Here is a 15117-nt window from a genome sequence, read left to right as displayed (position 1 = left end):
GCGTCGCAGCCGTCGGACAGAGTTGTCCAAGTGACTGGATCGGTTTCCGACCGCGCGTCTGCGGGGCCGGAGCGCTTGGCAGAGGGGAGGCGCGGGTGCTGCGGCGCCGTCGGGCCACCTGCAACCCTACCTGGCCCTCACCCCTCCTCCCCCAGGAGACTCAGCCCCTTTCCAGTGGCCAACAATTTAACGCCTCGCGGGGCCCCTGCTGGCCCCGCGGGAGGCGAGGTCAGCCCGCCCACACCGGCCATTGGCTCCGGAGAACAAAGGGGCCGCCCCGCAGACTTCTCCGATAGGGCTGAGCTGGTCATCTGAGAGGCGCAGCCAATCAGGCGGCGGGGCGGCCCCGGGGATGGCCAGGCCCGCCAGCCAATCAGGGGCGCGTGCCCGCCCCGCCTGCCCCGGGACTGGCGAGGCCGGGGAGCGCAGTGCCCAAGTCGCCCCGGGGTGGCAGTTCCCGTTAACCTTAGCCACAAAGTCAAAGGTATTTATTCCCGTCCCCTCCCTCCGAGTCCTTCTGAATCCGGGCGGGGAGGGGCGTGCGGAGGGACGGACCTTGCCACGGGGCCAGCGGCCGGCCCCGCTCCTTCCGCGCTGTCTGCACCCAGCCTTGGGCTGGAGGCGGCCTCGGGGTCCCCCGAGCCCCTCGCGCTCTCAGCCCTGAACTTTTCCCCACCCCCACACAGCTCACGGGGAAAGGGGCCCGGGTCGTGTGTGGGGAGGGGCTGCAGGCCGGGGCAGAGAGCAGGAGTGGGGCGTGAGAGCGGGAGAAACGGGGAGGAGAGCGCGGGGACTGCCCCCCAGCCCCTCTGGGCGCTCTCTGCCAAAGCGCTGTCCCGATGTTCGGGAGTGGTGTCAGCTCCCCCGAAAGACCCAGTTCCTGGAGGGCAGGTACCCCAGTGCTCGACGCAGAGTGACACATAGTAGGTGCTTAATAAATGATTAAATGAGTGGGCATAAGGATTAGGGTTGAGAACAATGAGAGGGAAGAACTACAGAAATTGGAAGTGTGTGTGTGTGTGTGTGTGTAGAGGTCTCCCCGAAACCTCCATTCCAGGAAAACAGGCATGGAACTGAGATCTCAGGTTGGGGGGGGGGCGGTAGGAGCAGGGTGATGGTTTCTTCCCTTTTGAAGGTGGAGGATATAGAGATGCCGCCCGCTCCCGACCTTTGGGCAGGATGGAACCTGGAGTGTGTCTTGGGTCAACCAGACCTGGGGGTGGGTGTGGTCCAAGCCAGGAGGTGAGGCTGGTGATGTCCACACTCCACTATTAATTGTTCTTTTTGGGTCCAGATGTTCATCTGTAAAATGAAGAGATCAGAGGCCATTTGTCTCCTTTCAGCTCTAAGGTTCCATGATTTTATGCTTCTAATCCGTTTTGGACTTAAATTTCTTTTATTTAAATGTTCTTTTGTTAAAATTTTAAGCAGTGGTTTACAGCATGCTGGACCTTGTGCTAGGTGTTGGGGAGAGAGAAACATTCCTTGTGTTAAGATGTTTACCGTCTTACTGTGGAGACAAATGGTTTTTATACCATGTAAATGGTACTGGGTTGTGTGGGTGCACAGGTTAAACAGAGAAGGGCTCCTAATTGAGCCTAGTGTATCCACAAAGGCTTCTTGGTGAAAGCGATCCCTGATCTGGGCTGGGCAGAGCAGAGTTGGGCAAGGGTATTCCAAGACTGGTCACAGGCATCCAAAGACACAGCAAGATCAAGGAGCCACATGTTGGGACAATGGGTTAGGTTGGTGGTGCAGTGAGAGGTGAGCAGGGGCCAGATTTTATATGGTCTTGCCAAGAAATTTTTAGCAGAACCTGAAAGCACTGAGGACCCATTGAGGTATTTTAAGCAAAGTAATAACACCTCTAAATTGTAATTTTAGGAAAATTGCTTTGAGTCTGGGAGGTGGACCGAGTGGAGAAGCAAGATGAGCTATAATACTGGTGCGGTCTCCAGGTGAGCAGTGCTGAGGCCCGAACTAAGGCAGCGGCAGTGGGAGGTCTTGAACGTATTAAAACAAAACTGGTATGATTTAGTGACCTGTGGATTGTGAGGGCTGCGCTCTGTGGGAGTGAAAGGTGGTGGCAGTTTTGAGAGGCCTGGTGAATCCCCCCTGGAGAGGCAAGGGATGCCCAGGGCAAAGGGCAGAGCTGGGTAGAGATAGTCTGGTACATGCACCTGCCACCCTGGTGACGGCTATGCGGAGGAATCCAAGGTTTCCTAGGGTGTGGGTGGCCTGCAGGGCAGAGTGTGGGCAGGTTGTGCAGGGGACCTTTCACAGTGTCCCCCCTTGAGATATATATATATATATATATATATATATATATATATATATATATATATATATTCTGTGCACAGGACCAAGCATTATTTGCATTTGCAGATGGGGGAACTGAGGCCCAGAGAAAGAAGGTCGCTGGCCCAGGGTTACATGGCTAACCAGTAGCAAACCAAATCCCAAGATCTCAGGCCTCCAAGGCCTGGGCTTTTTTTGCTACGACGTGGTCTTTCTGTGGGATGATGGCCTGCCCCTCTCTCTTGCTTGCCACCTCTGACCCCTTTTCTGAGACTGAGGACCACAGTGTTTGGGAGGCTGAGGTCTGAAGATGCTAGAGTAGGAGAGGGGAGAAGGGATGGGGCTTGGAAGAAGGTAACAATGAGGGGTGCACAGGGACACTCGGTCCAGTGGTGAGTGAGATCTAAGGAAGTTGGAGAGGAGGAGGAGCAGGGTGGGGGTGGGTAGGAGATGTGGTGGGGGCCCTGGAGGGGTTCGGGAGTTGTGGGAGTTGTGGAAGGATGCTGCACATGCCTTATGCTGGGGTGTAGGATGGAGGCAGGCTTCTAGGTGGGTGGAGGTGGTGCTCACCTGTTCTAGGCTGGGTCCTCAGCCTACTTTGTCTGTGGGCACGGGGCCATAAAACGAAAGAAGCAGCATTTGCCCTGCCTTTCTGATGACATTGTAAAGTCACACATTGGTGATTGGTTTGCGTGTCCTCCTTGGTCAGAAATGCTGGAGGAGAAGGGCTCCAGGGTCTGGGAGCTGATGCCTGGAGAGGGAGCTGATTATTCGGAAGCCCACCAGAGCACAAGCCTGGGGATCAGGCCTCGTGCAGGAGTGGCCTTTGTAGGACTGGCTGTGGGAGAGGGCCTGGTGGCTGTGGACCCAGTCTTGGGAGACAGAGGCTGCACTTGCTCCCTGCCCCAAGCAAAGTCAGGGTGTGAGCTGAGCCAGCAGAAATGCCCAAGGCTCTCTAGTCCAGCCCGCTGCCTGGTGCTCAGGGCCCCAACCCCCGCCCTGCTTTCCTTAACACGGCCACACAGCCCCCTCCACCCCCAGCCTGGTTGGGCACCTCGCCTCCCTACCTAGCGTACCTCTCCAGGGACATGCAGTACCTGGAGCTGCTCGGTGGGGCACAGTTCTGCAGGTGGCCTTAACCATGAGAGCTGTCCACGCCCTTTTCCTCTGTGAGGCCAGCTCCCACTGCTGAGCAGAATTTGGGGTTCCTGTGTGGGCACCAGGGGCCTCTGGAGATTCTGAAGCAGCTGGTAGAGTGATGGTTTAAGAGTGAGCCGGCAGTGGGGCATCTGGAGAGAGGGCTCAGAACATTCCCGTGTGGATCGTTCTCAGGCCACGATAAGGGGAGAGGAAAGATGGTACCAGTTTATAGGCTTCAGAAAGCCTACTGTTCCTCCCCTGATGCTCACAGCCAAACCCCAGAGCAAGTGTTTTCAGTCACCTTCACCACTGGCAACCTAGACCTGGAGGAAAGTGATTTACCAAGGGCCAGTGGGCTAGAACCAGGGCCCCTGATTCCCAGTCCAGGTGTGTGTGGGCCTGAGGAGAGGGCCGCACTTGGGAGTGGACTTTGGAGAGCCAGCCCCTCAGGGGCTCACATTCCCAGGGGGAGGGGAGCGGCCTGCTGCCACCTCCGGGACAGACCCCCTGCAGGCCTGGCCTGGGGTCTTGGGCTGCACTGGCCTGCTGGGCGGAGCCCCGTCCTCTCGGCCTGCCCCAGCCACAGCTCTTCTTCCTGGACCACGTTGCATCTAAGAGAAGGTGTGGAGGTACCACACTTTGAGTTCCTAATACCTCTTGGAAGACAGACTAGATCAAGTCAGGCAGATTTGATTTGGCTTCAGGGGCCTCATTTGTGTCCTGTAGGTGTTTTATGAATGAGGCCAAGTCCTATGACTGTCCTCGCCCTGATTTATGGCCTTCGCCACCCCCCCAATCTGTTTCCCTGTGTCAAGGTGGCCCCCCTGTTTGCCTCTAAGTCTCCTTAGGTGGACGTTGAGTCTCCAGTTGATGAGAGGCTTCCCCATGGTGTGGGACACAGAGTGACCCAGAGGGAAGAGGTGGCACTAAGGCAGGAGCACCGCTCCATCAGGGCCTCACGAGGGGCCTTCTGTCCGCTTTGCAGTGTCCTTTTCTCTGCACCACCGGCAGGTTTCAGTGTCCATAAGAACCCACAGCAGGAGTGCGCAACAGACCCCTGTTGGGGAAAAAGAATTAACCAACTCAGAAAAGCACCCCACAAAAATAGAGAAAACAAGTTTTTGATGGTGTAAGCTTTAAACCGGAACGGGATACACATACAGGCAATGCGCTAACAGACTGCAGACAGAAAGAACCCGTTACACAGCAAAGTAGACACGACCCCACTACAAACCTGTTCTCCAAGTAAAGCGTAACCAGTCCTCAGGAAAGAGGATGGACGGCACTGTTTATCACACAGGGTTCATCCTAAATTGACCTGGAATTGGGTGCCCCTCTGATAGTGAATTGCCTTTATGCAAAGGAAAAAGACATTCCTTGTATCTTGGTGTGGCCCTGGCCTGGGAGTTAGAAGTCTCGGGATCTTGCCCAGCTCTGCTGTTCAGCCACCTCTGTGATTTGGGGCATGTCAGTGGCCCTCTCTGGCCTCAGTTTCCTCTTCAGAAAATGGGAATGATACACATTTTACCTGCCTGGCAGGTGTGTGCTTTAAGAAAAATCTTGCACATTTCAACTGAAGTCATAGAAAAGCTGAAAAAGAGGGGCTGCCTTCTGTGAGTGGCATTCGTCCTTGTCCCATGGGCCAACTCTCTTTCCTTTGCTCCCATCTCACCCACAGACAGCTGGGCAGGGAGCCGCAGTGCTGATGCTGAGGGGCCTCCAGGGATGGAGAGTGGCCTGGCTGGCGGCAGCACAGGTAAGAGAGAAGACGGGAAGGTGGGAGCCACCTCGGCCTTCTCCCCAGCCCCATCTCCCCTGTCCCTCTGTAGCTGATTAGGAGTTGCTTGTGACTGTAGAAGTGCAGGGTGGGACCCGGACACTGAAGGTCACGTCAAAGGATGGAGCAAACACAGACTAGGGAGTCTAAGGAGCAACAGAGCCAGGCAAGAGCGCACGCACGCGTGCGCGTGCGCGCGCGCACACACACACACACACACACACACACAGACACTCACACACATCCTATGCAGAAATTTGCTGCGGGAAAGTCAAGTGTGTGTCAGGTGCTCGGTCAGAGCATTCATGATGTTCAAGGTCATCACACACTGAAAGCTGGCACTCTGGGTGGCAGGCATGGTTAGAACAAGCGCTGCTGGCTGTTGTTCAGGAGAGTGTCTCCAGTTCGGTCCACGAATGCTTCTGGGGTCACTCAGTTCACGGTCTGTGTCAGCTGATGTGCTTAGAGCCGTGGTGAGGAAACAGAGCGTGAGTCCTGGTGTCTCCTGGACGGGGGGGCACTGCTGAGTGGCAAGTGTCCTGTGGAAACCCCTCTCCAGCATCCCCACTTCTGGGATGGAGAGGCCCTGGCAACTGAGACCCTCTCTCACAGCCTCACAGCGTGTGGCCAGGCTGCAGGCGGCTCTGGCTCCAGGAGAGGGGACGGGCCTGGCCCTAGGAACCCCACCCCTCGGCACAGTTACTCAGGTGTCATTCCCTCCCGTTCCCTCCAGGGGAGTTTTCCCATAGATCCGAGGGCCCCTGCCCTCCAGCACCCACGAGGTGGGTGTGTGTGTGAGAGATGCTGGCGTTACAGTAATTACTAGGGCAGACGGTTCCCAGCATTTTAACAAAAGGACCCTTTGCCCACGTCAACTCACAAGTGAGATCCTAATTCAGATGTGTGGGACGAGCTCCATCAGGCCCTCTCTCCCCCATTCGGCAGCTTTGGAAAGAGGTGGGAAAACACTGGCCTGGACCCTGGAGGCTCTGGGGACTGGAAACCCTGGATGTCACGGGCTCCCTTGGGCTGCAGCCACATTCTTGCCAGCTCTGGGCCCCCACAGGCTCCCATGCCTGCTGGCCAGGTTTAAGAAATGACTCTTTTGGATGGCCAAAGTTTTCAGATAACTGAGGGCTTACCTCTTTTACCTATTACTATTGTATTTATTTTATGTTTTGTTTTAACGTGGTAAAATGTACATCACATGAAATTTACCATTTTAACCATTTTTAAGTGTACTGTTCAGTGGCATTAGGCACAATCCCACAATCCCACTATCCATTTCCTGAATTTTCCCATAATCTCAGAAACTGTACCCATTAAGCAACAGCTCTCCAATTAGTACCTTTTAATTTTATCAGAACTATTTAGAATCTTTTAAAATTTTAATTTTATTTATCTTTACTTTTTGGAGGGGATAGAAATTAGGTTTATTTATTTACTTATTATTTTTGGTGGAGGTCCCAGGGATTGAACCCAGGACCTCGGGCATGCTAAACACACACTCTCCCGGTGAGCTGTACCCTCCCCTCCCCATTTAGAGGTTTTTTTTGAATGATGCTTTTTATGCTGACTGAGGAGCAGTCCCTGTGGAACAGGCAGGCAGAGGCCTGTTTTCCTCTGTGCCAATGCCTGATCCCTACAGGAAAGCGCCCGGGATGACTGAAGTCCCAGCACACGCACATCACAGGTCTGCACACGCCATCCCTGGGCTTCAGGGCCCTCTCACACTGCACAGCACTTATACCCACCCGGACCCTGGAGCAGCGGACAGGAGTGTCCTCTGGGCTGTCAGGCCTGGCCAGCTATCTGGCTGGGGAGGGAGGATGAGCCTTTCCACCCATCAGCCGCCATGATAGATGTCAAGACCAGGTTTAATCAAGGAAAAGCAGCGGCTTTTGTGGGGCTCTGGGGCATTAATGGGTGCCTTGTCATGTGGGGACAGTGGTCCCCCTCGACTTGAGTGTATTTTGGATTCACCACCCTGACCACCAATTTGGACACCCAGCCCTGTTAAATACTTCCACTGGCCAATATTTCAGTGGGACACATTCTTATAATCAGTGAAACTCGTTACACTCAGGTATCCAATTACTGCCAGCATCCAGTTTAAATCACCAGTCTCATTTTCAAATTATTGTTCCAGATAAAATGATTTCCCACAACCAAGCACCTGAGGAGCCCTCACAGTGTTGTTTCCCAGGAAGAAAACTGGCCCCTTACAAGTGCTTTCTGTGACAACCCTGCCCTCCCACCCCCACCCTCCATGATCACCACATCAGTTTCTGTGCCCTGATGGTGGCCAGTGAGGCTGTGGAGTGGACCAGAGCTCTCTGGCCCCAGAATTAAAGGCCACAGCCAGATTAGAGGGGAAGTTTTCTCTTTATTTCCTAAGATATTTTCAAGATTTAAAAATCATGATATTCGAATATTCTCATAAAATTTCAAACAACACGTATAAAGTGAAAGTCCCCTTTGACCTCTCCGTCTAGGCCTGCCCTTGTCCACATCACCTGCAGGGTGACCACCGTCTTGGGTTGATGTGAACTGTCCTGCACTGAGCATATGTACGTACATTGAGAGGGATGGTTTTATTTTTTGTAAATTGGATCAGATGACTGATACTATTTTTCAACTTTTTTTTTTTGTTTGTTTTCTCTTAAAATGTTTTGGAAATCCTTTCACATTAGCACATATAGCTCTTTTCAATTGCTGCATGTTATGAAGGGAGTAAAATTTTTATTAGGCTATTGATGGGTAATTAGGTCACTTCCCCCTTTTGTGATGGTTGCAAATAACACTTCAGTGAATATACTTGGATGTTCCTGTTTGTACTCATATGTAAGTATTTCTTAGGATAAACACCTAGAGGGAAGTTACCGGATGGAAGAAGTAGAAGATTGTACACATTTATAATTTTAGTAAGCACTGTCCAGTTGTCCTCAAAGAGTCTGAATTCGTTTGTGCCCCCAGCATACCCATGTTATCCTTACCCTTCTGTGCAGTTTCCATGCATATTGTGAAGCAGGCATCATCAGTCTTTTCAGTATTTGCTGGTGTGATGGGTGAAAAGATGCTACGCTGTCCTTTTTCACTTTGCTGATCACTGGTGAGGTTGAACCTCTTTTCGTCTTATCTGCAAGCGTCCTTTATATACTCTGGGTATTAATCCTTGCTCAGTTATATATCTGCACAAATATCTTCCTAGACGTGTGTTGTCCAGTATGTGGCCAGTAGCCACATACGATTAAATTTAAATTTAGATTTCAATTAATTTAAATAAAAGAAAATAAATTCAGTTCCTCAGCTGTACTAGCCACATTTCAGGTGCTCGGTAACCACGTGTGGCTGGAGGCCACATGTATCAGACAGCTCAGATGGAAGACATTTTCACTTCTGGGGAAAGGTCTGTTGGAAAATGCTGGCCCAAACTATCATTTCTGTTTTAATTACATGTGGTGTTTTATATTTAATTTTTATGTTTTGTATCCTGTTTAAGAAGATTTTCAGTTACCTCTAGGTTCTAAACAAATCTCCTAATTCTTCTAAACTTGTGTTTTCCTCTTTCAAACCAGCGCTTACATCCATCTGGAACTGATTTCTATAAATAGAATGAACTAGAAATCTAACTTAAATATTCTTCCCAAATAGATAGCTGGGCCTAAATTGATGAATAGGCCAGTCTTTTACAGTTGCCTTGGAATGCCAGTTGTTCCATTGATCTGCTCATTGTGTGTATTCCACACTTGCAACTATTGTTTTAGGTTTTTGTTTTTTTTTTTTTTTTTGGTGGGAGGGAGTCTGACTCACAGCCTCACCTGGCTCACCATGGGGCAGCCACATCTATAACGAGTGCATCAGTCAAGACTCTTTTCAGTGGACTTTTGTAGAGCAGTCTTAGATTGACAGGAAAAATGTGCAGGAAGTATAGAGGGCCCTATTCCCCCTCTCTCCGGTTTCTCCTATTATTAACATTTTGCATTAGGGTAGTACATTTATTACAATTGATGAATCTTTATTAAATAAAGTCCATAGTTTACATTAGGGTTTATGCTTTGTGGTGTACATTCTGTGGACAAATGCTTAATGTCCTATGCCCACCATTACTGCATCATACAGAGCAGTTTCACTGTCCTAAAAATCCTCTGTGCTCTGCCTATTCATGCCTTCCCCCCCTGGAACCACCTGTCTTTTTCTGTCTCCATAGTTTTGCCTTTTCCAGAATGTCATGTAGTTGGAATCACACCGTAGGTAGCCTTTTCAGATTGGCTTCTTTCACTCAGTAATATGCACTTACATTTCCTCCATGTCTTTTTATGGCTTGATAGCTCATTTCTTTTTCTTGCTGAATAACACTCCACTGCATGGTGTACCACTGTTTATCCATTCACCAACTGAAGGACATCTCTTGGATGCTTCCAAGTTTCAACTATTATGAATAAAGCTGCTGTAGACATCTGTGTGTTTGCGTGGACATAAGTTTTCAACTCCTTTGGGTAAATACATAGGGGTGTGGTTTGCTGGCTCATATGGGAGGAGTATATTTAGTTTTGTAAGAAACTGACAGACTGTTTTGCAGAGTGGCTGCACTGTTTTGCATTCCCACCGACCATGAATGAGAGTTGCTGTTGCTCCACGTCCCTGGCAGCATTTGGTGTTGTCAGTGTTTGGATTTTAGCCGTTCTAATCGGTGTGTGGTGATAGTACTTTAGTTTTTAATGTTGTGTAAGCAAATTCTTCTTTGCTCATTTTTAGAATTTCTGGGTGATTTATACACATTGTAGATTTTATAATTTACTTAATTAGGCTTACACTGAATTTAAACATTGTTTTGGAGTGAAGACTGCAAACAGGTAGGAATATAATGTACCTGTTCTTTTATTTACATTTTCTTTATCCCTTCAATAAAGTTTAATAGTTTTCTTTATATATTTTGCATGTATACTAGGTAATACTTCCAGTTATTTTATAGCGTTTATTGCCATTTTTAAAAATTGATGAATTTTAGTGGTTTTTTAATCTGGCAATTTTGCTGAAACTTCTATTTCTAATATTTTGTCAGTGGATTCTCTTGCACGTTCTAGATTAATAATTATCAGCAAATGACAGTTTTCTCTTCCTTTCTAATATATATGTATACATATGTCTTTCTTTTTCCCCCTTGATCCTAACTTGAATAGGCTTCTAATCTTCTGCTTTCGGTTATAGCGTTTGCTGCCATTTCTAGTATAGTTCCATTGTCAACCTAAGAAAATTTCCTTATGTTCCTAGTTTGCTAAGGGCTTCCTTCCTTCCTTTTCCTTTCCCCTTCCTTTTCTCCCCCCTCCTTTCCCTCGTCTTCTCTCCCTCCCAAAATGATGCTTAATTTTATCATAGGACTTTTTCACAGCTATCGAGATGGTATAAGGTTTTTCACATTTCTAAAGTTAATGCCATGAAATGTGTTGCGCCGTCTTGGCTTTCCTAGGGAAGATCCAGCCAGGCTATGAGATGTTCTTTTGACACCCCCAAACTTGCTCTGCCAGGGTTTTTGCTTGTTTGTCTTTTGCATATACTTTCAAAGAATGATAAACATGTAATTTCCTGCCTACCCCACCTTCGTCTTGTTTTGATACTGGGTCATGTTAACTTGTAGGATCTCCCCACAACCCTGTCCCCGCCCTAATCATGGTCATAGTTTATGTAAGCTGGGAACAGTCCTTCCCGTGATGTTGTAGTAGAACCTGTTTGTACAGTCGAGTGGCCTGCTACCCGTTTCGAGGTAGAACTTTAGCTGTCTTTTCAGTCTTTCCTAATTGCTTATATAGATATGATTTCTACCTACTCTTGAGTCGGTTTTGTTAATTTCTCACAAAATCATCCATTTTATACTTTCTTTCTTTCTGGGGGTACTGGGGATGGAACCCAGCAAGCATGAGCTCTACTACTGAGCTATACTAACCCCCCAAAATCGTTCATTTCACATAGATTTTTTCAAACTGATAGAACATCTCTACAGAGTATTTTGGGATTTATCAGAATCCTTTTTATATCTTTATGTTCCATTTATCCTATAATCTCTGCTTTTGTCTTTATGAATTCCTTCCTCTTACTTCCTTTGGGTTTATTTTGTTGTCTTGGTAATATTGGCACCTATCCTTTAGAGTTTCTCTCTTTTTTGTTCACAACCGTTTCATTTATTTTTTATTGAATATAAACTTTTCATTGAAGTGCAACACACGGAAAAGTGCTTAGGTCGCAAGCTCTATAAATTCTCATACAATGAACATGCCCATGTAACCAGCACCCAGATCAAGAAGGATATCATTGCCAGAGCCCCAGAAGTGCCCCCTAGCCCCTTCCCATCACTGTGCCCTCTATCGGGGGCCGGTATCCTGAGCTCTCACTCATCCATTAGTTGCCAGCTTCTGACCTGTGTATAAATGGAATCAGTCAGCCTGTATTTAGTGTCTAGCAGGCCTTTTCCATCACGGCTTATGTCCATGAGCCTGGGAAGCAAAGCGCCCCGCAGACCTGAGCCGAGTGTAAGGGGTGGGTTAGCGGCATAGTGTGCTGCCGGTGTGTACTCGGTTAAGTCCAAGAACAAGACAACACCTGTTCTGGGTGCTGAGACCTTTCTGGCCTACTTTCCTGTTTTTGGTTTTGTTGAAGAAAGGCGAGGTCGCCAGGCAGGTGAGATGCTCACGCATCCAGGGCTCCTGCCCTGGAGTGGGCCTGCAGTGAGGCTGGGCTTGGTCACCAACCCCCTGAGGGACGGGGCATGCACTCGCTGAGCAAGTGCCCAGCACAGCCATCCTCTTAGGAACAGAATGAGATGTTTTGAAACTTGGTCACTTTCTGCTTGCTCCCTGGGTGGGAAGACTTCACTAAATTGGTATCTTTACTCTTCTTGGCCTCTCCTGGGCCTCATGGTAGAGAAGGCAGGCATTGATGTCCTTGGCACAGCAACATTCACTTTTCTTTCTTGTATTTTTTCTTCGCCGGCTTGCACACCCCAGCCTGCCCTTGCCTTAGTGTCCTTTCTGCCCTCCCTCCTTTCTCCTTTCCTCATATTTCCTCTTCTCCCTTTTAACATTTTCCTTCTGCATTCCTTTATCTGTGCTCCGCTGTCCTGACACTTCTTCCCTCTCTCCTGCCCGTTCCCCCCACCTCACCGAGCAGTGAATGACTCTCCCCGTCTTCTCTCCCCTTGCCTCTGGCAGGAGATGAGCTGGTGATGAAGATCAAGCAAGAGAAGCCAGAGTGGCTGCTGCGGACTCTGGCGCCGCTGGCCGCGCTTTCCCAGAAGGATAAGGAGAACATCTTCCAGCAGCATCGGGGCCCCCTGCCATGCCAGACCGCGGGGAAGCCACGAGCCCTGGGGGGACAGGAGGAGACTGGGGGTTCAAGGTGGGCCCCTTCCACTGAGCAGGACAGCGGTCTGGCTGGCCGGGCTCCGGGGGCGGCCTCTGGCCCCCTAAGCCCCACTCTTTCTGCGGCCGAGGGTCACTTCGTGTGCCTGGACTGTGGGAAGCGGTTCAGCTGGTGGTCGTCGCTGAAGATCCACCAGCGCACACACACCGGCGAGAAGCCGTACCTGTGCGGCAAGTGCGGCAAGAGCTTCAGCCAGAAGCCCAACCTGGCGCGCCACCAGCGGCACCACACGGGCGAGCGGCCCTTCTGCTGCCCCGAGTGCGCCAGGAGCTTCAGCCAGAAGCAGCACCTGCTCAAGCACCAGAAGACCCACGCTCGGCCCGCCACCCACCCGTGTCCCGAGTGCGAGCGCTGCTTCCGCCACCAGGTGGGCCTCCGCATCCACCAGCGCGCGCACGCCCGGGACCGCCAGGGCGCCCGCGCCGGGCTGCAGGAGCTGCTGCGGGACGTCGCGGCCCGCCGGGTCTGTCGCCCCCACCCGGGGCCTCAGCGGGGGCGCCCCGAGTGGGCCTGGCTGGGGCTCTGCCAGGGCTGGTGGCGCCGGTCCGCGGCCCGGACCGCCGCCACCGCCGCCGCGGGACCAGGCGAGCCGCGCCAGTTCATCTGCAACGAGTGCGGCAAGAGCTTCACGTGGTGGTCGTCGCTGAACATCCACCAGCGCATCCACACGGGCGAGCGGCCCTACCCGTGCCCCGAGTGCGGCCGCCGCTTCAGCCAGAAGCCCAACCTGACGCGGCACCTGCGCAACCACACGGGCGAGCGCCCGCACCCGTGCCCGCACTGCGGCCGCAGCTTCCGCCAGAAGCAGCACCTGCTCAAGCACCAGCGCACGCACCTGCCCGGCGCCCCGGCCGCGCCCTGCCCCAGCTGCGGCCAGAGCTGCCCCAGCCGCGCGGCCCTGCGAGCCCACCAGCGCGCACACGTCGCCGCCGCCGCCCAGCTGCTGCGCCCCGAACCTCCCGCCCCGGGCGCCCCCGATGTGGCGGCTCAGCCGCGCGGTCCCACGCCCGCCCCTCGGGGGCCCGGGGACCTGCCATGGGGCCGGGCGCGGGCGGGCGCTGGTGGGCCGGGCGAGCCGCGTCAGTTCATCTGCAACGAGTGCGGCAAGAGCTTCTCGTGGTGGTCGGCGCTCACCATCCACCAGCGCATCCACACGGGCGAACGGCCCTACCCGTGCCCCGAGTGCGGCCGCCGCTTCAGCCAGAAGCCTAACCTGACGCGACACCGTCGCAACCACACGGGCGAGCGGCCCTACCTGTGTGCCTCCTGCGGCCGTGGCTTCAGCCAGAAGCAGCATCTGCTTAAGCACCAGCGCGTTCACCGGGGGGCCTTGGTGCCCACCCCCAGCGCCAAGGATGAGGCGCTCTAGTGCACCTGGATCCAAGCCGACCCGCGGTGGGGGGCATGCTTACGGGGTGCGTGTGGGGGTGGCCAGGAACGGTGGCTTTTAGAACCCCAAGGGGTGAGACCATATCAAAACAGTGGTTGTCTCAAGGCTCTGAGACCTGAGAACAGAATTCCAGAAGCATCCCAAAAGGGGGACGGGGAAAAGTCCCAGGAAGGGCTGAGAGAAGAGACAAGATCAGACATCCTCATCCTGGAGCCTGGATGTGTCCTTACTCACAGGTGGGACCCCGGCCCTTGGGCAGCGAGTGAGGGGGCCCTGGGAGAGGCTCTCTGGGTGAAATGGTCCAGATCTGGACTGGTCAGCTGTAGCACCCGCTCAGCGGCCAGGTAATAGTTCCTGTGGGATAGTCTCCACAGACGAGTGATGCCAAGCTGGAAGCTGGACGCTGCAGCTGGGGAGGGGCACGCATATCTCCAATGCAGAGGCCAGAGCCTGGCACCTAATGGCCATTCAACACCTGTATTTGGAAGGAGTGAATGGTTTGATGATCCTCAGCCCTTAGCGCCCTGTTGTCCAGGGGGCTGTTATGGCCAGCCTGACCCAGGACTGGTGTGTGTGTGTGATAGTCAGGGGCTGGGACATGGGGCTGGTCTCAGCTGGGGTTCTGTAGCTTGCGGGGGGACCTGCAGCAGGAAGGCGCTGAATGTGCTGCTCCGACTGGGTGGGCACTGACTGGGATCCTCGTCAGCACCGGGCTGCAGAAGAGAGAAATGAAGGACTGACTATCTCACATGGTCCTGTCGTCTTTTCTGAGCTACCCTTCCAGAACTCCAGTCTGTGTGTACTTGAGGGATCCATCTGCCCCAGGACCAGGGCTGGGGGCTTTGGCCATGAGCATAGCTGCTCTCCAGGGTCAGTTCTTGCTGGGAGTGGAGGGCTGTATTCTGTGCCCCCTTTTCCTCTCCAAGGCAATTAGATTTCTTGCCACATACCCCGTTTGACTTCTACCCGTCCTAGAGGTCACCCTCCTGACCCCGTGCCCTTCCAGAAGTAGTGTCAGCTGGGGCCCTGGTGATGACAGAAGAACCCAGGGCTCCAGCTCAGCTGTAGCTTTGGACAGTGTCTTTCTACCGGAGGG

At 52.3% G+C, this 15117-nt stretch overlaps 1 protein-coding gene across 5 annotated transcripts; it reads left to right on the top strand.

Moving 5' to 3' along the window:
- Positions 1-373: 373 nt before the first annotated feature.
- Positions 374-14769, top strand: ZNF775 (zinc finger protein 775). 5 transcript variants are annotated; one of them, XM_074366788.1, is made up of 4 exons: positions 383-484; positions 1885-1958; positions 5117-5194; positions 12421-14769. In XM_074366788.1, exons 3-4 carry the CDS (start codon positions 5164-5166, stop codon positions 13998-14000), a joined length of 1611 nt encoding a protein of 536 aa, XP_074222889.1. In that variant the 5' UTR covers positions 383-484; positions 1885-1958; positions 5117-5163; the 3' UTR covers positions 14001-14769. The 5 variants fall into 5 exon arrangements, with proteins under 5 accessions (XP_074222891.1, XP_074222889.1, XP_074222890.1 ...); XM_074366789.1 differs by lacking the exon at positions 383-484 and adding an exon at positions 537-923; XM_074366790.1 differs by lacking the exon at positions 1885-1958 and having other exon boundaries at positions 374-484.
- Positions 14770-15117: the final 348 nt, after the last annotated feature.

This window comes from Camelus bactrianus, chromosome 7 (assembly GCF_048773025.1).
Source record: "Camelus bactrianus isolate YW-2024 breed Bactrian camel chromosome 7, ASM4877302v1, whole genome shotgun sequence".
Lineage (NCBI taxonomy): Eukaryota > Metazoa > Chordata > Mammalia > Artiodactyla > Camelidae > Camelus > Camelus bactrianus.
Note: the sequence above shows the minus strand (reverse complement) of the source record. Positions and strands in the feature narration are given on the sequence as shown.